General features: G+C 43.0%; 1 protein-coding gene and 1 pseudogene across 1 annotated transcript; both read left to right on the top strand.

The window, feature by feature from the left end:
- Positions 1-7819: 7819 nt before the first annotated feature.
- On the top strand, positions 7820-12539 carry RAB9B (RAB9B, member RAS oncogene family). Its single transcript, XM_072123285.1, has 2 exons — positions 7820-8118; positions 10826-12539. Exon 2 carries the CDS (start codon positions 10901-10903, stop codon positions 11504-11506), a length of 606 nt encoding a protein of 201 aa, XP_071979386.1. The 5' UTR covers positions 7820-8118; positions 10826-10900; the 3' UTR covers positions 11507-12539.
- A 7294-nt stretch (positions 12540-19833) lies between these two features.
- Positions 19834-22053, top strand: LOC140076461 (contactin-5 pseudogene; annotated as a pseudogene).
- The last annotated feature ends 4520 nt before the right edge of the window (positions 22054-26573 follow it).

Raw genomic sequence — 26573 nt, 5'->3', positions numbered from 1 at the left:
ATGGCTTGGAAGGAAGAGGTGGAACTCATGGCAGGCAAGCAGGAGCTGGCACATGACACAGGCAGACAGGGACGGACAGGCCCACGGAGGAATACTGGTGACTAGGAAGCGTAGAGATGCAGGAGACACTAGGAGCATATAGGAACGTCGGAGACACCAAGAGCGTCAGGGAACGCAGGAGACACAGGAGCGTCTGGGAACATTGGAGACAACAGGAGCGTCTGGGAACGCTGGAAGGGCTTTCACTTCAACAGGAACAGCTTAGGAAAGCGAGGTGTGGAAACTTTGAAAGTTCCATGGAGAATGCTGGAGATCCGGTGAGGAAGGAAGGGAGGTACAGAATTATAAGGCTGAGCCAGATTAACCAGCACCAATCAGGAGGACGATGGCCCTTCAAGTCTTGGAGAGCCAGCGCGCGTGGTCGGGACCTTTTCAGGAACCTCGTACAACCCCTCTCAAAAACCAAAGATCGTACTGATACCTCTTAAGCAAAGCTTTCACTATGGAGATGTCCTTGTGACTACCTCCAGTCAACATTAGATGCTCAAGTTTCCTCCTCAGGCCCTGATATAGGTGGTTACTGTCCAGACTTCTGAAGCTTGAGAGCTGAATCTTGCCACTCTATTCAGCACTCTGACTTCTGCTTCTATAAAGGCTCAGCAACTGTACCTGGTCCTGAAAAAAACAGACGAACTGAGCTTCCAATAGCCTCTTCCTATCTAGAGGGGAAACAAAATTAGACAGTGGTCGGGGAACTCCTCCTCCACAACACAAACACAGCTGAAGAAATGGCTTTAAATAAAACCTGTCTATTCTAGACCTACAGCTACCCCTATAATAAGTGAACCCTGCATAGTCTGTGGGTGTGCCAGATGTGGACATCCACCAGGCAAGCCTGACTAGCTATGCTTTTAAGGGTGACACTATAAGGGTCAGATTAAGACTACCATGGGCCCTGGGCTGTAAGAATATTATAGCCCATACAATTCTGGAATCACTTCCTACACATGGTACTACAATCAAACTTCTTAGAGAAGGGAGGATGCATTCCTTCTGCCTGCCTTCAATCAGTGGTTTCGGGACCTTAGGAGGACCTTCAAAGGTCCTGAAATGGCTCTTGTGTACATGTGTATTGAGAGCAGAAACAGATGTACGAGGATTTCATGGGTGAAGGTCTTTCTCAGTATAAAATTTTGTCGGTGGCCATGGGCCCTGGGCTATCAACCAATATAATCCACTACTGGATACTATTATAAGTCAGCTTGTCTCTGGAACCTCCTCTATTTTAGGATCTGGGACAGCACTGAAGTCCCTTCCAAAGACCACCTGCCGACTTGTAAAAATGTAGGGCTTGATCCTCATAAAACGACATTTCCTGTCCCACCTGGACTGAGAACCATAGATTTTAATTAAACAAAGTTCATGGCAGCCTGATCTCCTGCAAAAATAAAATGTATGCTTCAACACGGCCAAGAAAATAAAAGACCGGAAATCCAGCTGCATCAGGCATAATGCTGGCGCCATTAATGGAAACCAGCGTCAACAGAGTGGGTGCCGCCAACCTGAATGAGTTAGACTTTAGTTTTACTATTCTTACCTTCACCATCAGGAAATGAACACCCCCTTTTTAGACATATTGGGGCAGATTTACTTACCCGGTTCCATTCGCGATCCAGCGACCCGGCGATTCACTAAGGCAGTTCCTCCGATGTCCACCAGGTGTCGCTGCTGCGCTGAAGTCCGCCGAGGTCCGCCAGAGTTCACGATCCTATTCCTGGTGAAGGTAAGTGCGTGTCCAGTGACATCTTTTTTTTTTTAAATGCGGAGGTTTCTCTGAATCTGTCGGCAATCCTGGGGCAATTCAGAAAAAATCGTCGCAAATCAGAAATATTCGGGTAACACGAATCGGGCCCTTAGTAAATGACCCCCATTGTGATGTCCATTTTCCCTCACCTCTGATGTTTCAGAGGCAGATCCAGGACCTGCCTCCTCATCCTCGTCTCCAGACTCTTGGCCAGTCTCGCCTCCTAAGGACCCTAACTCCAAAGGGGAAGTTTTGGCACCACCTGTTGGCCCCTATGCCAGTGATGGCAAACCTTTTGGAGACAGAGTGCCCATACTACAAACAAAATCCACTTATTTACCGTGAAGAGCCAACATGGCATTTTAAGCAGTAACTTATTGCTACCTGTTCTTCCACATCTTTCAATTGTATTGTCCCCCTGAGGCCATCAATACAGTTGAAAGAAGGAGGGCAAATTCATACTCTCGTTGTAGCTTCTCTCCAGGGTCTCTCTGTAGAGGAGGAATGGTGGGTCCAGAATGAGGACCTCAAAAGGTATTGCAGTTCTGTCAACACCTTCTCACTTTCTTCGCAGTTCCAAACAGCCAATAAAGTGTCACTTTAAAATAGCGCTGAGAGCAGCATCTCTTAAGTTGCCTTGGACTGCAGGAAGATTTGGTGGATGTGGTACTATTTGGGGCACTCTGTCCTGGGGTGATGGCCTGAGTGCCCAAAGAAATGGCTCTGAGTGCCACTTCTGGCACCAGTGCCATAGGTTCGCCATCACTGCCCTATGCCAATTCTGGTGCTTCATCCCCAGCGAGGGCCATGATCGCTAGTGCGCCTGTGTTGATTGTATTGGTGTTGGCGCATGCGTGCACCGCAGCGGGGGCCATAGTCATAGACATGTGATTTCCTGTTTACATATGCTAATTATGCCCAGTTACAGAAGGCACCAGATACCTGAAGGCGCAAGGTCTATGGCTGCTACCTGAAGGCGCAAGATGCTACACTTCAGGAGAGCCATTTGCAGTAAGTAAATTCTGTGAGCGGAGGCACAGGGAGGCGGCACTGTGGATGATCTGCAGGAGACTTGAGAGTGTGACAGAGCGGGATCCTACTTCCAACATGACCACCTAGAGAAGATCCTGGCTATCCAGCTCTTGTGCTTGGGGACTGTGGTTTCAGGATTATGATCCAGAGATCAACATTCAAGACACATGAAACTGAATTCATCAAACATTGTCTGGTATTCGTACTCAATGGGGCAAATTTACTTACCCGGTCCATTCGCGTTCCAGCGGCGGCTTCTCCGCTCTGGATTCGGGTCCGGCCGGGATTTAATAAGGTAGTTCTTCCGCCGTCCACCAGGTGGCGCTGCTGCGCTGAAAGTAAACTCATCGCGCCGGAATGCACCGAGCTGGACCAGGTGAAGGTAAGCGGTCCTTATGCGACACATTTTCGGTTTTTAAATGCGGCGGTTTTTCCGAAAACGTCGGGTTTTCGTTCGGCCACGCCCCCCGATTTCCGTCGCGCGCATGCCAGCGCCGATGCGCCACAATCCGATCGCGTGCGCCAAAATCCCGGGGCAATTTAAGTACAAGCGGCGCAAAACGGAAATATTCGGGTAACACGTCGGGAAAACGCGAATCGGGCCCTTAATAAATGACCCCCAATGTGCTGCGATGGTGACTCTGTGTACTACAGGGTCTCCTCCTCTTTGAGGTCTACAGCAGCTCTAGTCAGGATTGCTTTAACCTCTTTAAGCTCTTGTTCTGGATTCAACCTCTTTCCAATTAATTTCAGCAAAAAACTGGTGGGTTCTGATGTTTTTCTTCACTCCAAGGCACTTGAATTGATTTTTGCAGAGAAGGCCTTCTAGGACGCTGACAGTGAGTGAGGGAGTCTGGGTAGGCTGGTGTATGTTCGAGGACTGCTCATACTCTTTTGGGATTCTGTCAGGGAATGGACTCTGATACGGGCACAGCTTATACAGGATGACTTCAATGGAGAAATATTGTAAAAACAGTAAAAAGCATAAACATTTTAGGTCACCTCCCAAAATGTAATAAAAAGTTATCAAAAGGTTGCACAGTCCCACAACTGGTAGCAATGTAAATGTCATCACGGCCCACAAAAAGTGACACATTACACACCCCCATATGACAAAGTATGAAAGTTATTAGCGTCAGAACATGACAAAACAAAGAACAATGACCCAGTTTTTCTTATGTAATGGAATGGCCAGGTTCCAAAAAAACGGGCTGTGGAGTCAGCGAGCCAAACCACCAACTACTTAATTTCCCCAACTCCGACTCCCACACACACATGGCTTATTTAAAGAAAATCTACCAAGAAAATCATTCATGATAAACAAGAGACACTTACTCCTAGATCCAGGCACCGTGACTGTGGTAATCTTCTTATTCATGGCCACCTTCCTTCTAAAACAAACTTTTAATATTATGTTGATGAGCCAGAAGGGCTCTAGGGGCATTACCAAAGTCCCTCTGTGCTGCAGATTCACAGGCTGTTACAATGAGCACAACATGTCTCCTCCCCCCTCTGCTCTCTTTCTTCTTCCTCTGTATGTGTAATCTAGCAACAGCGGGAAATGCAGGATGAGAGGAGATCTGCTTTGCTTAATGTAACAGAGTGAATCCAGTGAAACACCGCCGAGCATCCTGGAATTATTTTAAAAGTCTATTTTAGAAGAAAGGCAGCCTTAGAAAAATTTAAGAAGATTACAGTCAGAGTCACGGTGCCTGAATCTATGAGTAGGTGTCCCTAGTTTATAATGATGGATTCTGATGGGTGATTTCCTTTTAGTGACATTACTTATCCTGCACTGATCCTGAGTTAAATCCTGTAGATATTTTATTAAAATATAAAGTATAAAACATTACAACAATACATTATGTAAACCAAAGATTATATACAATATATACAGCCCCATTCACGCCTAGCACATTTCCCATTTTAGAAATACCAATAATGTGATACCAAAATAATTAGAGCAGCACAGTGGCCTAATGATTAAGATTACAGCCTTGCAGCGCTGGGGACCTGGGTTCAAGTCCCAGGGTCAACATCCACAAGGATTTTGTATGTTCTCATGTTTGCATGGGTTTCCTCCAGGTCCTCCAGTTTCCTCCCACATGCCAAAACATACAGGTAGGTTGATTAGATTGTAAGTTCAATTGAGGACAGGGACGGATTTGGCAAGTTCAGCGCAGTGCTGCGTAATATGTGTGCGCTATATAAATCAAGGAATTATTATATTAAATAACACCTACTACCCCCCCCCCCCCCCAACTAATAATCACAGCATAAACCAAACCCATCAACAACTGAAACTATTATAACATACAGGACCTTGGGAAAGCTAGTTCAGCATGGCGGCCTCGATCAACACATTACACAAGGGAGCTTGGAATTGCAAATGGCAGTTAGTCAAGCATGACTAATCAACCTGAGCTGGATCACTCAAACACAGCAGCTGGGGGATGGTGCAGCAATTGATTATTCTGTCTGGTGGGGAGAAAAGTGATTGCATCATCCTCTCCTGCAGAAAATAACTCACATGCTAAGAGAAGCGGATAATGAGCCATAGAAGGGACAGAGGCTCATTATCATAATGTTATATCCGTTTTATCAGCAAAACCACTCAGCACAGGGATTAACCAAAATATGCTCCTGCATCAGTGTAGCTACAGCATTCTCAAGGTATGTTTGCTACATAATGCATCAAATCAAATGGTAGGTTTCCTTTAAGTAGTCCAGAGCAGTGTCCAAGAAGAGTTCATAAAGAAATTAATCCCACCACTATCACTCCCCTCACAGTCTAACACTATACCCCCCCAAAACCACACTACATATAATATAAACACTATTTACAACATAAACATAAAGAAAACATAATACAAAGCAAAAAACTGAACAACATCAATCTCCAGAAGGTTCTATATAGACAGGCAAACATCATATGGCTAGTCCAAGTAGCATGGCAGATTTACTCAAGAGAAGCTCCTTTCTTCTGCCCAGGAGGTGGCTACTGCCCTTGTGGAGTGAGCTTTAATAAGGACTAGAGAAGGTAACTCTCTATTCTGATATAATTCCTTTATTGCAGATTTAATTCCCCCTTGCTATAGAGGACTTGACATCCTTGTCCCCTTATTTTGTTCCTGAAAACTGAAGTAGTACGGTAAGTTAGAATCTTTTCTCCAGTTTTCCGTCACTGCCAGGTATTGAATGACTGCTCAACGTACATCAAGTGAGTTTCTTTCCTTTTCTTTGGTATTTTTTGGACTGGCACAAAATGATGGTAACGCTATCTATTGATTTAAATGGAACTCAGAGACTGCCTTAGATAAAAAAAAAGGGTCTAATTTTAGGACAATCCTATCTTCTAAAACACAGAAGCGCTGTTTGCAGGATAGAGCACATAGTCTATATGCTCAAGTAATTGCTACAAGAAAGTCTACCTTCAAATGTGAGGTCTTTAATTTATATATCTATGTGAATAGGCTCAAAGGGAGGTTTAGTCAGGGAGTTGAAAGCTAGGGACGAGGACCCTAATTGTAGGTCTTAGTCTACTACAACTTTTTATGAACCTTTTAACCAAAGAGTGTTCTGCAAGAGAACATTCAAAGAAAATACTTAGAGCAGAAAGCTTAAACATATTTGGCTTTAAACCTTTAGAAAGGCCCCTTTGATTTGGTGGATTATCCTCACACCATGAACAGAACTTTTTGGAGTTTGTGACCAGTTTTCTACTAGCCCCTAGGGCACTGATAGCAAACCTTTTAGACGCTGAGTGCCCAAACTACATCCAAAACCCACATATTTTTCTCTAAGTGGCAGCGGACAATTTAAACAGTAACTTATTAATCCCTGCTTTGTCACATGTTTAAATTGTTTAGGCACCTGAGGACCCCAATACAGTAGAAATAAGGAGAAAAAGCTTTGGGTTATTATTGTAGCTTCCTTTTAGGATCCTCGGCTGCCTGGGACTGCAAGAGGCCTTGAGTCCTGTCTGGCGTACTCTGCGGTGGGGTGATGGCGCAGGGTGCCCATAGAGAGGGCTCTGAGTGCCACCTTTGGCACCCGTGCCATAGGTTCGCCACCACTGCCCTAGGGTATCTATGACGCTGTCCGAGAGACCTTTAGTATTTAGAAGGACCCTTTCAGGATCTAGGCCGCCAATTTTAGATGTTGTACATCGAGATAAGGAACTGGACCTTGTGACAATAGATCTGGACATAGAGGCAGGAGAAATGGTTCTAACAATGCCATCTTCATGGCAACCGAAAACTAGCTTTTCTTGGGTCAAAGAGGGGTTATTAAAAATGAGTTTTGTTGTCTCTTGACGTAGTTTCTGCAGGAATCTTGCTATTACCAGAAATGGAGGGAAGGTATAGGCCAGTCTTTAAGGTTATAAGAGAAGAAATCTGATAGCTTGTTGTTCTTCTGGGTCAAAAAAAGTTGTGGGGTTCCCCACTTCTGTGCCAGGAAGTAAAACACCTTGTGATTCAGAGACCACTTGCTGGGGTCTAACTTTACCCAACTTATATATTCCACTTCCGTGTTTTCCAAGCTTTTCAGGTATATTGCGGTACATAGGACATTCTGAATACAGGCCCATCTGAATATCTTCTGGGGTAAAAAACAGAGGTCCTGAGATTTTGTTCCTCCTTGCCTTCAGAGAAAGCCCACTGTGGTGGTATTGTCGGACATCATTTTGATGTGGGTCTTTTGCAGGAAGTAGATGGACTCTTGTCAGAGACTCGCACATGGCAGAAAACTCCCTTTAATTTGAGGAATTTAATTTTATCTCGTTGTTCAAGACACCTTTAGATTCCTGTCCGGTAGAGTAGCTCCTCAACCCGAAAGGCCTGTGGATGGCTAAATACTACAAGTATTCAGGACCTGACCACTAGGTGGCGCATAGCTCCTTCCCATCTCCTGTACAGCTAATCCCATGACTGGGGAGGACCAGGTCACAACCCTTATATCACTTCACAACATAACCCCGAGACTCCGCCCACGTCCCTGATCACATGGTCGTGACATCATCAAAGGTCCTTTACCAATTCGTACCCAGCGTCCCTTCCCGAGCATTTTAGTCTACCAGAGACCTGTCCGTACAGTCCGGCGAGACATCAGTCATCTACCTACAGGTGGCGCTCACAACCTCACCCACTACCTACCTACAGCACCGACCTACCCGAAACCGCAGCCAGTGACTCAGGGCAAAACACAGCGATCACGTGACCCGCGCCTGGCACATGACTCGTGCACCCTCCAGCAGGAGGACCTGTGTCCGTCCATGGAAGGTGAGTGCTGCGTTTCCCTGCATGCCAGTGTGTGTGTACAGGGGCGTAGCTGATCGGATGGGAGGCAGGAGGATTAGATGAATGTGAGCTGCTGTGTGCACAGTACATTATATATAACATGTCATATAATATCCAGCACTGATGGCAGACTGCATGTGTGCCCACCAGTAATAGTAACACGATGCCCGCTTCATACCCTCTTCTTACCTGAATAACTGGTTATAGTGTAATTCTACGCCCGGTCAGGTTTGAGGGCGCATTCGCACGTTTAGTTCTTTAGACACAGTTTTTTATGTCCAAACCAGAACCTTCATTTGGCTTTGAAAACTGCATTGTGTGAACGCACTCTGAGGCTCTTTATATATTTGGGCAGGACCGTAAGGGCAGGTGGGGGGCACGACATCAATAAGTAATCAGTGAGAGCGTCAGTAATAAATCCCCCCAATTATGATTTGTTCTTACCCTGTGTTTCTCATAATTTTTTGTAAAGCCCCGTTATTATAGATATTGTGGAAATTTGCTAATTGTTTATCAGAAGTGAAGTTTTCACAACCCATGTATTTATTAATGAGTATTGTTTCCCAGATTGCGGTATAGCTGCCATTTTTCTCCATCCCCCCACCATTCCTGAGCTATCAATTTTCCAATTTTTCAGATCTCTACTGTCAGATGCTGGATTGTCTACGGTTCAGGACAGAATATAGCCTGATTAGCATATTCTTAGTGGCCAAAATTTTAATAAGGTATCCTAGAGGGTCTGACAGTAGAGATCAGGTAATAATGACTGTGATTATTCAGGAACTGTATGGACTAGAGAGAAAAGTTCAGCTCTACTAGAATCGGCACCTATTAATATATTCAAAGAGCCGATGGTGGTGCAAGGTCCTGTGTAAGACAAGTTTTATATTTAGTAGATTAAAATGCGTTGTCTAAAAATAGATATCAATGGCCTATAGTTGGTATAAGTCCTCTCTATCGGGTAGTGCATGCTGTGCTGTACACTGCACAATGTACAGAGCTAGAAGTAGATAGCTCCTACACTAGGCAGTGGCCATGCCATGCTATTACAGAGTGTGTCCCATTTACTTAAAGGAAATCTACCATCAAAATCCATCTTGAGTGTAAGAAGATTACCTGGAGCTATCAGTAAGTGCCCTAGGTAATCTTCTTACACTTTTTATCCATGTCCTCCTTCCTACTATCAACTTTTAAAACAATCTGCAAATGAGTCTGAAGGGTGTCTGGGGCGGCGTTACCAAAGCCCTTCTCTTCTGCTGTTACACTGTCAGACACCCTCCATCTGCCTGCTGTAATCTCGCATAGTGGGAGGGAAAGTGTTCTTTGCACAGTGTAACAGTCTGTAAAACTACGCCACTGATAACGCCACCCAGAGCCCTTCTTGCTTATCACCATAATTTAAAAGTTTCTTTTAGAAGGAAGGAGGCCATGGATGACAAATATAAGAGGATAACCACAGTCGCGGTGCCTGGATCTATGAGTAAGATTTATGAGATTTTGATGGTAATTTTTCTTTAAATAGAAGCTGAATGTCAACCATTTTGGAGCTGCAGCCTCCATCTTTGTACACTGTGCAGATCAGGCAACCATGACCACTGATAAGTTATAAGTATAAGCTATCAATATCTTAAAGGGAACCTGTCTGGAGAAATTAGACCACTAACCAGTATGTTGTCCAGCAGATTACCCGCTTCCAGGTCATCTTTCTTTCATGGCATCATCCAGAAATTCAGCTTTGAAGGAAGATATTGGTTGTATAGTCATGGAGGAGGAGAGTTTAGTGCTCTCCCTGCCACAGACTTCCCCCTCTTTATCCCCCATTAACCAGATTTCGGGAGAGAAAAGGGCGCATTCTGAGTTGGGGAGAGCTTGACTTCAGTGCTAAACTTTCCTTTATACTTTCCTTTTTTCTGTTGATGCCATGAAAAAGAAACCGGAGCTGGAAGGTGTTTACCCACAAACTGGTAGTGGTTTATTAGGTCAGTTTCTACTGACAGGTTCCTTTTAAGCCACCCACAGCATTACTCCTGACCTCTTCTTACACTTGACCTCACTCTTAGGCTACATTCACACTGCCGTTGCCTGTACCGAAGCGGGCAACGGCAGTGCACGGGAGAGGAGGAGGTGAGCGCAGCTCACCCCCGCCCCTCTCCATAGGAAGTTATGGTGCACGGTGCCGTACTACGGACAAAGATAGGACATGTACTATCTTTTTCCGGGGTACGGAGTGGTACGGTGCCGCACGTGTGCTAAACCGTACACTCCCATAGGGCGCTGTGCGCCCATTGCCGTCTATGGGGTACGTATATCAGCAGTATATATACGTTGGCCGCATATACATCCCCCATACGGCAGTGTGAATGTAGCCTTATACATATATAGAGAACACTAACATTTTAGGTTGCATCTCATATGAACACGCTGAAATCCAACAGCCTAATGTTTCTTCCCCCTTGTGAGGAAAGTCCTATTGATCGCATCCATCATTATTTATTAGGTCTATCTGGGAAGTGAATGGTTTTGTTCCTCAAATATGTGTCGCAATAAGATTTTTTTTTTTTTTTTATACATATTATGCAGTTTATAGATAAGACGTCACCCGGTGTGACAGACAGCAATAACTGGAACAAGTATGTATAATAAATGAGTAACTGTATGTAGTTTTTTTCTTTTTTTTTTCTTTCTATAGGATATACCTGTCTTTTCAGTGATGTTGCTGTGAAATCGTTCAGGAAATTATAGAGTTTCTTTAAAATCAGCAGAAATGAGTGGAAAATCTTTACTGCTCAAAGTCATCTTACTGGGGGATGGTGGTGTGGGAAAAAGCTCCCTTATGAATCGATATGTAACAAACAAGTTTGACTCGCAAGCGTTCCACACTATTGGAGTTGAGTTTCTTAACCGGGACCTTGAAGTGGATGGCAGGTTGGTGACGCTGCAGATATGGGACACGGCCGGTCAAGAACGCTTCAAGAGTCTCCGCACCCCCTTCTACAGAGGAGCCGACTGCTGTCTACTTACATTCAGCGTGGACGACAGACAGAGCTTTCACAATCTGAGCAGCTGGAGAAAGGAATTCATATTTTATGCCGATGTTAAAGAACCGGAACGTTTTCCTTTTGTTGTTTTAGGCAACAAACTTGACAAGAGTGAAAGAGAAATCAGTACGGCTGAAGCACAAGCCTGGTGCAGCGAAAACGGGGGCTACCCCTACCTAGAAACAAGCGCCAAGGATGACACTAATGTCACCGGGGCCTTTGAAGAAGCTGTGAGACAGGTTCTGGCCATGGAGGAACACATGGAACATACAGTGTTTGGTAATACCATAGACCTTCATAGCAGTGACCGCACAAGGTCACTGTGTTGCTAACCGTAAAGCGTTCCTTCTTAAGAGTCAGAAGGGAGAACTGAAATTGATATTAGGAAGTTAGTGTGCGGCTTGGAAAATAAGAGCAGAGGTTCCTAGAGGCTTTGGTTAGAAATACGGTACAGAATGGGGGATGATCTCAGTGTAAGGTTACTAGAGGTAGAATGCGTAAAGTTCTTCATCTGTTGGGATGAGCACATTGTACAAGTACAATGAGGCATAGGTAGCTAGGAGGACTACTACTTAGTAATATTTTAGTAATTTCTCATAGCTAATGGCAATTAGGGATCTAGATATAATTATTTATTGGATATAAGGGATTTTGGACAGTATAAAAACCCTATGGAGAGCAACCATATTAAAAAAATAATGGACTCTCCATTGAAATCCTGCTCCGCTTCCAGTTTTTCCCATTACTGGAATTTATCTGTCCATGCTGGTCCTTGGTTTAGATTCTGCTTTGTCCAAAATGACTTGGGCATTGGAGTCCATAGTGACGTTTTATCCCTCGATACATTGTCGCATCTTCTCATTGAGAAGAGGGATTCTTATTGTTGGATAACCACATACAAATGTATCGGGTTCTCAAGTTCAATCACAACTAGTTATTTCTGTGTAAATGTCCTTGCTATCCACTTGTACATTTTATGGTATTTGAAGTGCATGGCTACATCCAGTCGTTTGAGGCAAATACAGAAAGTCTCTCGTCTTCTACCTTTCAGTATTCATAATTTGCGGCCGAGAAGTTGTTGTGGTAACAGTGCAGTTGTCTTAGCTGATAACTACAACTATTGTGTAAAATAGCGGTAAATAAAATAAAGTGTAAAAATAAAATATCATAATAACTGCAAACTTCTGTATAAGAAAGTACAACACAGTTTATAAACCACACGTAACATGAAACAACATTATTTGGTTTATCCGTCAATGTAACAACGTATACAAAATATGGTATACCAGGTACTGATCATCTGCATATAAAAATTGAAGTTTGTATTGTATTTTCTCCTTAATAAAAATGAAATGATTGCAAATATGTTCTTCCAAAATGGTTGCCGAACTTGTCCAGAATAGAAGAGGCCATACAAAGATGTATCAATGGAGAAAAATGAGCTAGAGACTAGCACCTATGATGAGTGATCAGTAGAGAAGTCGGGGGGGAGTTGTCCAATGATTGTCAGGAAAAACTGTCAGACAAGGTATGTTAAAAGGAATATAAACTGCTATTTATTGCAATTTTAAAGACATTTTCTTAAATGAAATCTAACTTTACAGAGATAAATGCTGCTTTACTGCAGTACCATGTACTACCCATGTGTGGTGCTGTTTTTGGAAGCAATCAGCCATTTTTCTCAACCTCCAGACAACTCCTTTAAAGGAACCTACCATAATCCGGTGGCAGGTTCCAGTATATAGTGCTTTTTTAGTGCCCAAGATCTATGTAAAAACTCTATCCTTGGAGGCTACTGGGGCATGAAGTAGGCTCACTGTGGAGTGGGAGATTTGGCTTCTTTCGATTTGAGCAAGTGTGCACAGCTACAGCGAGCGGTGCACTGAAGACTGCTCCATGGTGCGACTACTTCACGCCCTAGTAGCCTCCAAAGAAAATTTGCATATTGTTAAGATAGACTTTTTATACTTATCTTGGCCACTAAAAAAGCATTGGGCAGCCACTAAATACAGGAACCTGCCCCCGGATCTCCTTTAATTGGTAGATCTGTCCGTGATCAGGCCTGGTGCTGTTTTCAGAAGAAAGCGGCCTTGTTTTTCAACCTCTTGATGTATGTGCACTCTTAGCCCAGCTTGATGCTGCCAAAACTATATATATAATTTTTTTTATAATTAATATTGCTCTATATATAGTGGGGTTAAATACTTTGTAGAACAGGCTATTTTCTGGCTCACTCCAATCCGCCCAAAATTGTTCAGTACAGTCCAGCCTAGAACCATGTACAACATTCAGGTTTCTCCTCACTATCCTTGTATTTATGGAGTATGAATATGCACAGTAACTCAACCATGTAAGGTCATGGGAAATAACTTTTACAATTGTCTTTATACACTGTATTACCCTTAAAGGGGATTTCCAAATAATCTATATAAACCATCAAGTTTGTAACATAACTCCAGCAATCAGCTGTCCATTGCCGGAGTAAACGTAGAGAAAGGACCCAATGGAACCACTGTATTCTATGTACTGTAGAAGGGTCCGGTAACTGCAACTCCCATTTACATGTGTGGAAGCTGATCTGCAGAAGCACAGCTCAACAACTACACAAATAGCAATATTGTTCTTCTGGCTCCAACTTGTAAGATAATTGTGGCATGCCTGTATGGTAGTTCTATCTTACAGTTTTTATCCGGGTAGCATATGGCCACATTCATTTCAATGGGCAATAAGGCCATGCAATTATATGGCCATATTGTCCAGCATACCATAGCGTGAGCGACACGTAACAAAATATAGAGCACATACTCTATGTATTTCTCATGTATTTCTGTTCCATACTCCCCATAGAAGTCTATGTCAATGTTTATGTGCACTGTATACAGCCATATATTTATGTGCAGTATCCTATGAGACCAGAGCCAGTGGGAGGTGCATTCTGTCAGCCATCCAACAGCCAGCCCACCGTATTTTATAAGGCTACAGCATAAATACGATGACGTGTACATATGGATGTATATATATACGGCACACAACTGGAGAAATCATATATTCGTGTGAAAGGGGCCCAAGAGGCTCCAGCCAAGTTCTCTCCGCCTAGTTTGACCAGGTGGAGCTTTACGCTATAGTCTCCGGAGTGGAGAACCAATAAAATGTCAGAAAAACTGTCGGACAAGGTATGTTAAATACTAAATGTAAATAGTAAAAAAGTTTGTGTGCAGCTCACCCACTCGTCACGCTTCTTGGGAATGGTTCACATCGGGAAGTTGTATTCAACCACGTATGGCTAGCACGTGTGGGAGTGCATCGCGTTCAGCCGCTTGGACTGCGAACGAAATTCTTGAGTTTCAAAAAGATGGGAAAACGCGGCACATCCTCATAAAATGTTGAAGCTTTATTGGGGATTCCTTAAAACATCACAGGTAGTAGTGAAATCGCCTACGCATTTCGAGCACGTCCGTGCTCTTAGTCATGGCATATACTTCATTACAGCAGTAAAATATTTAAAACCATAAACCACCAATCACTGTGAAGGGGGTGTGTACACATACGTAGGAGGTGACGTCATCGGAGGTGTGAACTTCCTGCGGTGGTGCCGCACGTGTGAGCTTCCTAGATGTCAGCATAACAAAAATAGGAAGAAATGAAGACTCACGTGACGAGTGACATCACCGGAGGTGTGGACCTCCTGCTACGGCGTCACACGTATGTGATATCCCTAAATAACAACAAAATAACAAAATTGCAACATTTGTAAATGTACACGTTAATCAAAAACCTGGGAGATATCCGTCACTGGTATAAAACAGAGAAAGGATATACTAATGTCACAGAATGTAATATTGTAGTGTCTGCCAAGAAATACATAGGAGTGTATGGAGAACAGAAAAAAGAAAGGTAAGTAGAAACAATGAATAATAAATGTTCTAATAGAGAAATGAGAGATCTGATCTCAAATTCAAACCTCCGGGAGCCCTGGTGCCCAACTTGAAGATCCAGAAAGCCTCTCGTTTCAAGAGGATTTTATGTCTGTCACCCCCTCTCTTGCCCTTATGTACTTTTTCAAGACCGAAAAAACGAAAAGGTGAGACATCCCCCGTATGACTAATGGCAAAATGCCTGGATGCTCCCGACATGTTACTTTCAATATTTTTGGAACAATCCCGGAGGTGTTCAGCAATTCGTGTTTTCAACTTCCTAGTGGTGCATCCTACATAGGTCACATCACATGTTTCGCATCTGATAATATAGACTACAAATTTAGAGTCACAATTAATGAACGTTTTTATGTTGTAAGGTCTGTCATCACTATTGAGTGTCAAAGATGTTATCTGTTTAGCATATGAGCATATATTACATCTTGTGGATCCACAACGGTGGAAACCTTTCGTGCTCAGCCAAGTATTACTGTTGTTACTGTTGGCATAATTTTGGAAAAGGCTAGGAGATAATTTGGTGCCTAAGGTGGGGCCTTTCTTGGATACAAAGTTGCAGCCATTTTTGAGTATGGTGTTGAGTCTGTCATCTTGGCATAAAATAGATAGATTACTTTTTAGAATGAAGCTCACACGTGCGGCACCACCGCAGGAAGTTCACACCTCCGGTGACGTCACCTCCTACGTATGTGTACACACCCCCTTCACAGTGATTGGTGGTTTATGGTTTTAAATATTTTACTGCTGTAATGAAGTATATGCCATGACTAAGAGCACGGACGTGCTCGAAACGCGTAGGCGATTTCACTACTACCTGTGATGTTTTAAGGAATCCCCAATAAAGCTTCAACATTTTATGAGGATGTGCCGCGTTTTCCCATCTTTTTGAAACTCAAGAATTATGTTAAATACTAATAAATCTTGACTGCCCCTTAATGGTTTCGGGAGACTACAATATGGTTATGGATGAGGGTAAAGACAGATTGAGGACAGCCCAGAGGATGGACAGCAGAATGGAGCAAAGGAGTAAACTCTCGCATCTTTGTGAGGATTTGGGCCTGGTGGATGTATGGCGAGAACTCTATGGGGCACGTAGGGCATTCTCATGCAAGAGCAAATCATATAATGTTCTATCCCGCATTGATTTAAGTCTGGTAAATCCCCCTTTTTTGGGTCTGATTCGTAAGATGGTTTACGAAAGTATTACTATATCAGATCACGCCCCCGTCATGGTAATAATTAAGTCGGGGGAAATAAAATGTAAGAGGTTTAAACTGAACCCATACTGGATTACAATTTTGCACCCACAAATTGCCCTAAGCGACGAGGTTCAGTGGTTTTGGGAGGTGAATGCCACCTCGTCTAATCTTGCCGTGGCTTGGGACACACTTAAAATGTATATGAAGGAACTGTACTCCAGGAATATTAGAAGATCGCGGGCTCAATTTGGACAGAAAGAACTAAAACTAAAGAATGAGTTAGCTAGTTGGGAAAAAACGTTTCTAGAACATCCAACAGAAGAGAATAGGGAGAAAGTCCTGCACGCCAGTGAGGCGATGTCTACATTTGCCACGGAGAAGGCCCAACATAGGATGTTTTTTCAAGCACAGAACTCTTTTGTGGAAGGGGGTAAACCAGGGAAATATTTAGCCAATAAAATTTGTAATGCCAACCCCAACAGCTTAATTACGGTATTAAGAAATAAAGAGGGGGAAGTCACTAGGGACCCAGTTGTGATTATGCAAATCCTGAGGGACTTCTATATGGAATTATACCAATCTGAGCTGGTAGCTAGCCAACAGAGAAATAGAGAATATTTGGAAGGCATTCAGCTTCCACAAACATCAGACCATAATAGAGAGATCTTAGGAGCCCCAATCACCATAGAGGAATTAAAAAAGGCTTTAGAAACATTTAGCAAAGACACACCTCCGGGCCCGGACGGGCTCCCATTTAGCCTCTATAAAAAATATAGCGACCTCCTCCTTCCCAAGTTATTGATGGTGTTTCAGGAGTGCTTTAGCAGGGGAAGGGTCACTGGTTCAATGTCAGAGGCAGTTATTGTGCTCATCCCGAAGAAGGACAAGGACTCTCTGGATGCGGCCTCGTACCGTCCGATTTCCCTACTGAATACGGATCTGAAGATCCTATCCAAGGTATTAGCATTGAGATTGCAAAAAGTGATATCCGAGCTGATCCACAAAGATCAGAACGGTTTTATCCCTAATAGAAGGACGGGAGACTGCATCCAGAGGTTGTACGCGGCGGTGGAAATGGGGGAGGGGGGGCCCCGCTCCATCCTGTCACTAGACGCTATTAAGGCGTTCGACAGGGTGGAGTGGAGTTTCCTATGGGAAACGTTAGGAAGATTCGGTCTGGGAGACAAATTTACCGATATGGTGAAGAGTATGTATAATGCTCCATTGGCTAGGATTAGAATGGGGAATAGGGACTCTGACACCTTCGGGCTAACACGGGGCACGAGACAGGGATGTCCCCTGTCCCCCCTATTGTTCGCTCTGTATATTGAGCCCCTGGCGATGAAGATAAGAAGCTCAGAGGAGGTGAAAGGGGGGGGATGCGGGGGCGATAGCGACAAGATCTGCCTCTATGCAGATGATGTGGTGATGTTCCTGCGTAACTCCCCTAGCTCCATACCAAGAGCTATCCAAATTGTTGAGGAGTTTGGTTCCCGATCAGGACTTAAGGTAAACTGGGGGAAATCTAACGTGATGCCCTTGGATAGGGTATCCAAAGAATGGGTGACAAAAACAGAGCAACTACGATGTGTGGAGAATTTTAGATATCTAGGAATAGAAGTATCGGTTAAAATAAGCGAATTCTATCAGCTGAATTTAGAACCCATGATGAAAAATATTAAGGGAAGAATCCATAACTGGAGTGGGCTCCCCCTGTCCAGGGCTGATAGGATCGGGTTAATAAAGATGGTGGTCCTTCCCCAAATCCTCTATGTTTTGTCCGCCGCCCCGATCTGGATCGATACCTCCTTTTTTAGACTAATCGAATCCCTCCTTAACAAACTGATCTGGGGAAGGAAAAAAGTACGGATCAAAATGGAATACCTGTATAGCCCCCTGGGTGAGGGAGGTCTGGGACTGCCCTTTTTTCAGGGGTACTACCTCGCAGCCCAGATAGGTCGGCTAGTTAACTGGAAAGACAATGATCTGTGCATGAAATTGATCTGGTTAGGCGGAGGGGAAACAGAAACAATTTTTGAGCTATTAGAAAGTTCACAGGTAGGGAAGATGGCGCTGGGGAAATGGGCCTTAGGGAAAACAATAGTGAGGGTTTGGAAAAAATTTAAGAAAATTTTACAGCTCCAGGGATATCTGCAGGAAACCCCACTATGGGAAAATGAAAAGTTATCTGAATTAAGGAAACTCCCAGATATTAAATTTTGGCTGACCCGGGGGATTAAATATGTTTTCCAAATAAAAGACGGTGATCAAGTGATTCCCTTTTCTACACTACAAGAGAGGTACGGGTTAAAGAATGGGGATTGGATGCGGTATTTTCAATTAGTACATGCAATAAAGGCGAACACACGATTTAATGAATATCACTTGGATACACATGACTGTTTGGATTGTATTAGGAAAGCAAGTAATCAAAATAAGGTGGTTTCTAAAATATACAAATATATAAGAGATGGCTTCACAAATACAATTAAACACAAGTCACGAAGCAAATGGGAAAGTATTGTTGGGGTTTTTGATGATAAAGAATGGGGGGAAGTTCACAAAAATATTAAAAAAGGCTCTATTAACTGGAATCACAGGATTATACACTTTTTTGTTATCCACCAGGTATATTATACACCAATGGACCTCTTTAAAATGAAGATTAGGGAAAACTCGAAGTGCTGGAAGTGTCAGACTGCAGAGGCAGACTTTTTCCATCTGGTCTGGCTGTGCCCGGGGATCCAAACATATTGGGGGGGAGTTTTCGCGGAAATATCAGCTAAGCTCCAAGTCGACCTAAGACCCACCATAGGCACCGCCATCTTCAGCCTTTTTGAAAGTGAGTCGATGAAACAAAGTTATGGGAAATTAATAACCAAATTGATCAACATAGCTTTAGTATGTATTGTGCGGAGATGGGGATCTAAGGAGTATCCAAAAGTTGAACAGTGGCTTAACCTGTCGTTTAAGATAAAACATTTTGAATGTAGCTTGGCTAAATCTAAATCTTTAAGATCAAGCAAATCGAAATTCTGGAACATCTGGCAGTAGGGTTCCCCCTTTTTTTTTTTTTTTTTTTTTTTTTTTCTTTTTCCTTTCCCAGCGGACCCCAGGGTAGGGTGGGGGGAGAGGGGGGGGGTAATGTATGTAGCTCATTAAGATGGTTACTTAGATTGAGTATTGTTGAATCATGGTAATTAGGACACTTAAATGTATTTCCTGATGAGAAGGAACTACTTCCTGTGAAGACTGAAGTGTATTTCTTTCTGAGAATTGTTACGATAACCATGTCACACAATTGTATCTTCCTGTGAGAAGTAATTTCTTCCTGTGATGTTTTGATATGTATGTTTTTTTTGAAAAAGAAATAAATACTTTTTATCTGCAAAAAAAAAAAAAAAAAAAAAACATTTAAAATTGTGTTGCAAGACACGTACTTACATGCACCGGGAAGAAGCAGGTGAACTCCGGCGGACCTCGGGGCAGAAGCGACGGATGCAGGATCTCGGGTGCACACCGGTCTTAACCAGCGCTATTCCTGGACAGCAGACGTCATATGCTGCAATACTTAGAAGAAAATCAGGGAGCTCATCGATGGCACTTTTTAACAACAAGAACAGACCGAGATACGGCGGCTCCTCACTAGAGCCAATCGGACAGTTCTCATATAGTGAGCGAGAGAGGACAAGACATTACAGCTCCCCAACAAATCTCTACCAGCTCTCCGATGGCTACCGGCAAGACGAAGAGAGTGTGGATTATGGGCCAGTGTTTATCCAAGAGCCAGAAAATGTTAATTTCCCTACGGATTCTGGAGAGAAGAAAGTGGCCTTAAATTGTGAGGCAAGAGGAGCCCCTGCTCCAAGTTATAGATGGCTTCGCAATGGAACAGAAATAGACTTGGACAGTGATTACCGCTACACATTAATAGATGGGAATTTAATTATCAGCAGTCCAAATGAGATGAAGGATTCTGGTCAATACCAGTGCATAGCCGCAAACAGCCTTGGCCGAATCCTTAGTAGAGAGGCAACACTTCAATTTGCATATCTTGGAAACTTCAGCGGTCGTGTAAGAAGTGCAGTCTCTGTACGGGAAGGACAAGGAGTGGTTCTTATGTGTTCTCCCCCGCATCACTCGCCAGAAATTACCTACAGCTGGGTGTTTAATGAATATCCATCTTTTGTGGCGGAAGATAGTCGGCGTTTCATCTCCCAGGAAACAGGAAACCTATACATCTCCAAAGCCCAGGCCTCAGATGTGGGCAGCTACATATGCCATGTGAAAAATGTCCTCACCAATACAAGAGTCATGAGCCCACCAACGCCGCTAACCTTACGCAATGATGGTGTAATGGGGGAATATGAACCGAAAATTGAGGTCCACTTTCCGTACAATTTTAATGCAGCTAAGGGAACGACGGTTAGAATGGAGTGTTTCGCACTTGGCAACCCCGTTCCTACTATCTCATGGAGAAAGGTCAACGGGTTTATTCCTAGCAAAGCGCGGCTAAGGAAATCACAAGCAGTTCTGGAGATTCCGAATGTTCAGCTGGAAGATGCCGGAACGTACGAATGTAAAGCGGAAAACTCCAGGGGAAAGAATGCCTTCCGAGATCAATTACATGTATACACTCAGCCACAATGGATGGAGAAGATTAATGACACGCAGCTAGACAGTGGAGAGCAGCTCCGCTGGGAGTGTAAGGCATCTGGAAAGCCTCGGCCCATCTACCGCTGGCTGAAGAACGGCCTCCCGCTGCTCCCCAAGAACACGGTTGAGATGGTGAACGGAATGCTGACGATACATAACGTCAATCAGTCTGACGCAGGAATGTACCAATGTCTGGCCGAAAATATCTATGGAATTATCTATGGAAGTGCGGAACTCAAAGTTCTAGCGTCCGCTCCCTTGTTCGAGCTCAACCAACGGCAAAAAACAATAATCATCACCAAGGGCAAGGAAGTCGTCATGGAATGTAAACCGCAAGCCTCTCCGAAACCAACCATCTCCTGGATGAAAGCTGTTCTTCCAGATGGAAGTTTACGGATCCTAAATGCTTCCAAATCAGATGAAGGAAAATACACTTGCCGTGGGGAAAATGTGTTTGGCTCTGCAGAAATTACAACAGTTGTGTCTGTTACAGAACCTACAAAGATAGAACTGACACCGAAGAGAACTGAACTGACAGTGGGGGAGAGTGTTGTTCTTAGCTGTAAGGCCCTCCATGATCCTCTCCTTGATATCAGCTTCTTCTGGACATTAAATGAACAACCTGTTGATTTTGAGAAGGAAGATGGACATTTCGAAAGCATCAGAGCACAAGCGTCATCGGCTGATTTAATGATTAGAAACATCCTCCTGGTGCATGCTGGGAGATATGGCTGCAGGGTGCAGACTACGGCTGACAGTGTATCCGATGAGGCAGAACTGCTTGTTAGGGGCCCCCCGGGTTCACCTGGAGTGGTAATTGTGGAGGAAATTACAGAAAGTACAGCCACTTTGTCCTGGAGTCCTGGCGCTGACAATCACAGTCCCATCCTATATTACAATTTACAAGCCCGCAGTCCTTTCTCATTAGGCTGGCAGACCGTGAGGACCGTTCCAGACATTATAAGTGGAGACATGGAATCAGCCATGGCTGTCGATCTGAATCCTTGGGTAGAATATGAGTTTCGAGTGGTGGCCACTAACAGCATTGGAACTGGAGATCCCAGCGTACCATCCCATAAAAAAAATAAATAAATAAATAAATCTTGATATAGTCCCATCAAATTCCTCAGATTTCCCCCACAATCTTGTAAAGATTAACTATCATTAGAAAAAGTCATGAATCTAAATAGGTAATAGAGGGGTTTTACCCATCCCCAGTGCCAGGGTCGCCTCTGCGACCTCCTCACAGAACCTTCTAGCCCAGCCAATGGTCTCAGCAGATGCCAGTGACCTAGAACACATGCAGAATGCCACATCTCCAGCAGTGGGCTTTTCCAGAACTGCACTTAAACCACTTCTATAAGTCTGTATAACAATTTCTTCTTTTCAGTATCAATGTGACTGTTGAAGTAAACAATAGTAATATTTGTCCCCAAACATAAAATACATAACTAGGTGTACTTACCTCCTCTGAACCAGGGTCCAAATCTATTATTAAATATCCACAGATCGGAATACACAGTTCTAACCTTGTAGTGTAACCCTTTTATGCCCAAGAGTCATGAATGTCCAGGTCAATATTTTTTCAGTACTGTTCTGCTCTGTAAAGGACAATACAGATGTACAGGAAACCCGGGTTGCAGATGACCCCTAGTTACAGATGGACCTCCCTGCCCACTGTGACCTCTGGTGAAGCTCTCTAAATGCTTTTCTATAGTCCCAGACTGCAATGATCAACTGTTAAGTGTCTGTAATGAAGCTTTATTGATAATCCATGGTCCTAACATCGCAAAAAATTTTGAAACTCAAATTGTCACTGGAGTGACAACGATAAAATATACAGTTTCGACTTGCATACAAATTCAGCTTAAGAACAAACCTATGGAACCTATCTTGTACATAGCATAACTGCCTGTATCTTTAGAACAACTTTACATATCAGAGCTGGACATGTGGTATTTTAACTTGATATGATAGTTTAAATAATTACTGTACATGATGTTTTATAGAATTAGCTACAAATTAATAAAAATGTGAAAAGATTTTAGGTAGTAAAACTGAATAAACTTTTTCCAAATTATGTTGAAAATATTTATGGCATCAATGCATTACACTTCCCCAGGTTCAGCTACAGATGCAGAGGATGCATGTATAGGCAGTCTTCCAGCAGCTCCTTCTCTATTCTGCCTTCAGCTGACAGACTTGATGCGGCACAATTTAAACACCTATATCTTCCAAATTGTTACACCTAAGTGTCATATTAAAGAGAAGAAACCTCCTTTAATATTGCACAAGGATTATGTTTCTAGGTGACACAGACCCAGTGTCACTGTGATGGTGCATTCCTATGAACGTAATGGGGAATGATATCGATCCCCATTGACGCCTATAGAGCCCAGTCATGGGGCAATGACCACATGTTGTCTCACTGCTCTGTGACCATGCATGACATGTCCTATATTTCGCTGTGCTGCGGTGTCGGACGCTTGCTTCTATATGGAAAGGGGTTGAGTAGCGCTTACTCCTCCTCTCTCCTCCCGGGCTGTATGTTCACCCGAGCTGTAGCGAGGGTACATTCAGATGAATGTAATGGGAACCAATATCCGGACAGATATCATTCCCCATTGATGCCTGTGGCGTCTGGTCTTGGTCACCGCACTGTGACCATGCACAGAGAAATATAGGACATGTTCTATATTTCGCTTTATTACGGTGCCAACGTTGGTCTTCCCTATGGGTAGGGGAAGGGTGACCATCATTCATCCCTTCTCCTCTCCCGAGTCCTGACGTGTGCTTCCCCAGCCATTTGTATTGTAAGGGATTAGCTCCGGGGATCGTCGTCTCCTAAGCAGACGACCAGCACACACAGGGAATTCACACAATGTGAGTAAGGTTAAGACTGGCCTCAGCCAGCTTTATTTGGCAGTACACAAACTCAAAACATAAAAATAATACCTAAGCCTCTCCGGCACTAACTAAACATCGAGGTTCCCTACCTCACCAGGTGCTGGCCTACTGCCAGCCACCCCAAAAACACAGCAACAGTTCACTGCCACCGCTCCACAGGCCTTTGCCGTAGCCTGTCTCTTCCCCAGGGTGGAGCCCAGTGTGAAGTCTGCCCCATGTATTAGTGCAGCCCCTCCAGCTGAAAACTAATCAACTTAATTAGACAGACCCAACTTTTCCAGGTCTGTCTTCTACTCCGCTTTTCATAAGGCAAAATGCACATTTTATGCCCAAAAGCTTCTCTAGTGGCAGCCACCCTGCCACAGTATGAATGTACCTTTAATTGCAGACAGTAATTAGTTACCTGAATACAGGTTGTGATCTGACATCTAGTGTCAATAGTATAGGAAGTGACCTACAGTAAGTGCAGCAGAGCCACCAGATGTTAGTGTACTCTGAAAGTGTTAATATATATGTACACATATTTCTCCTGCTGAGGTTGCTTGAAAGTCTGAAGTAAAATCCAAAGGTTATAAATTAAAATTTTGCCCAAATTTTGGTGAAGAATTTGCTGCAAATTAATCTTAATAGGTGGGAACCACAGCAGATCTTTACTCCAGGTGTTTAGTCCAGATTCCATACAGAGTAACATATACCTGTTATTCCTTGAGATACAGCCCTGTTATAAAGTGATCCGTGGTAAGAGGTGTAACTGCAAGCTCCAATGTACAATCTGCAAGGGCCCCTCACAGGCCTATAAGAAAATGAAGGTCTCTTCTTTGTGACGAAGATTAATTTGGGACAAAAGTGCCAGATGTCACATGCTATGCTTAGTATGTTTTGCTCCCTGCATTCTGCCCTGATCCCTATATGGGGTTAAATGATAAAAACCTACTTTGATAAAGCCCTGGGTATTATCCCAAGGTTAAATGGATTTGGTGACTTAGTTGCAGACAACTTCTTAAATATATAAAGGTTCAGATGTAGAAGAATAAAGAAACGGGGGAGATTTATCAGAAGTGTCTGATAGCGCAACTGTTCCTGTTGCTCACAGAAACCAATCAGAGCTCAGCTTTCATTTTCCCGCAGCAGTTTATAAAACGAAAGCTGAGCTCTGATCTTTTTTTTTTTGCTGCAATCAACTAGAACAATTTTGCTCTAAGACTATATTGACATGTATATACGAATATCATATACAGTATACCTTTTTTAGCTGTTTTTTATTTGATGACACTGTTCCATACAAAGATTTTTAGTGCAACTATTATGTTTGGAGTTTCAGACAGTCTGTCAAGCAAATGTACCAAACACAGTGTGAACAGAGCATTAAAGAGAATGTTGTCATACCTTTCCTTGGCAGTGATTGGCTAAGAGGTTGACAGAGGTTATAACCTTGGTGGGGGTTCTTCATTTTGTTTGGCATTGGCAACTACAAATCCTTCTTGAGTCTGGAGTTCACTGCCAGTTATTTGGTTAACCTTTCTGTGTGTGGATTCTCCTTGACCTGGATTCTAGTTACCTGACATCTGCTCTGTTTTCTAGCTATTCCTTGTGACCTGATTTTGTACTCGCTGCCATTTTGTAATGTGTTACCTTATTCAGTGTATAGAACATCACCCACAGGTAACAAGACCCAATGGATCACTTGGGGAAAGAGGAAATAATTTATAATTTTTTCATTTGATTTTAAGAAAAATGTAGGTAACACTTTTAATGTATGTGTTTTTTTTATGAAACCCATTCTCATTGCTTCCAATTTAGCTGCTTCATCACAATTTCTTTGGTAGGTGGTGTTTATAATTTTTTTTTTTACAGATATCTTGTTATTGAAAAGTACTGAATTCTCTTGAAGGAAAACCAAAATGAAAAGTATATAACTTTTAGGGTGCATTCACACAGCTGTTATGGGGACGTTATCTGATGATATGATCTGGTCCGGGCGAGCACACGGAAATGTACCCTTTAGTTTTTGGATGTAGTTTTAGGTCATGTTTCATACCTTTTGAAACTGCTGTCTCCTACTAAAAGCATAATTACAGTATGGGATAGCAGTCCTCTGGGCAAGCAGTGACTCACAACATTGTATATGATCTCTGTACAGTGCTTGGGCTGGAAATACAGCTTACATACAGGTCACAGATTGAAGATGACCATCAGAAACCATCTCTAGATACAAATACCAGATTTCTGGATTATTACATGCATTTTATTTTCAGTATCTCTATTCGATGTCCGGGACTAGTATAATTTACATCCAGAAATGTGAGCTGTGTTGACGGAAAAAGGGCATGCTCAATTTATTTATGGATCGGGTCAATTCAACATTTTTAATTCACCCAAATTTGGTACAAAAAATTATACTGTATATTAATTTTAATCTGTAGAGAAATAAGAAATAATAGAAATAACTTGAATATCTTACCCAAAAAGGAATAAGCATGATGTTTGTATGATCGTAGGAGAAATTTCGGAACTAACAATTTGATATTTGTTACATGGCAGACAATGATTTCCACAAGAACAATTGAGAAATATAGGAGCACGGTGAAATTAATATCTTGATCTATACAACTCATGTTAACCGTATTAAATCACATTTTTTATCTTGGTTATGATACACACTGCTGAGAATTTCACAGCCCCAGGTATGAGCCTAATGCTCCTAA

Source organism: Engystomops pustulosus, chromosome 9 (assembly GCF_040894005.1).
Source record: "Engystomops pustulosus chromosome 9, aEngPut4.maternal, whole genome shotgun sequence".
NCBI lineage: Eukaryota > Metazoa > Chordata > Amphibia > Anura > Leptodactylidae > Engystomops > Engystomops pustulosus.
Note: the sequence above shows the minus strand (reverse complement) of the source record. Positions and strands in the feature narration are given on the sequence as shown.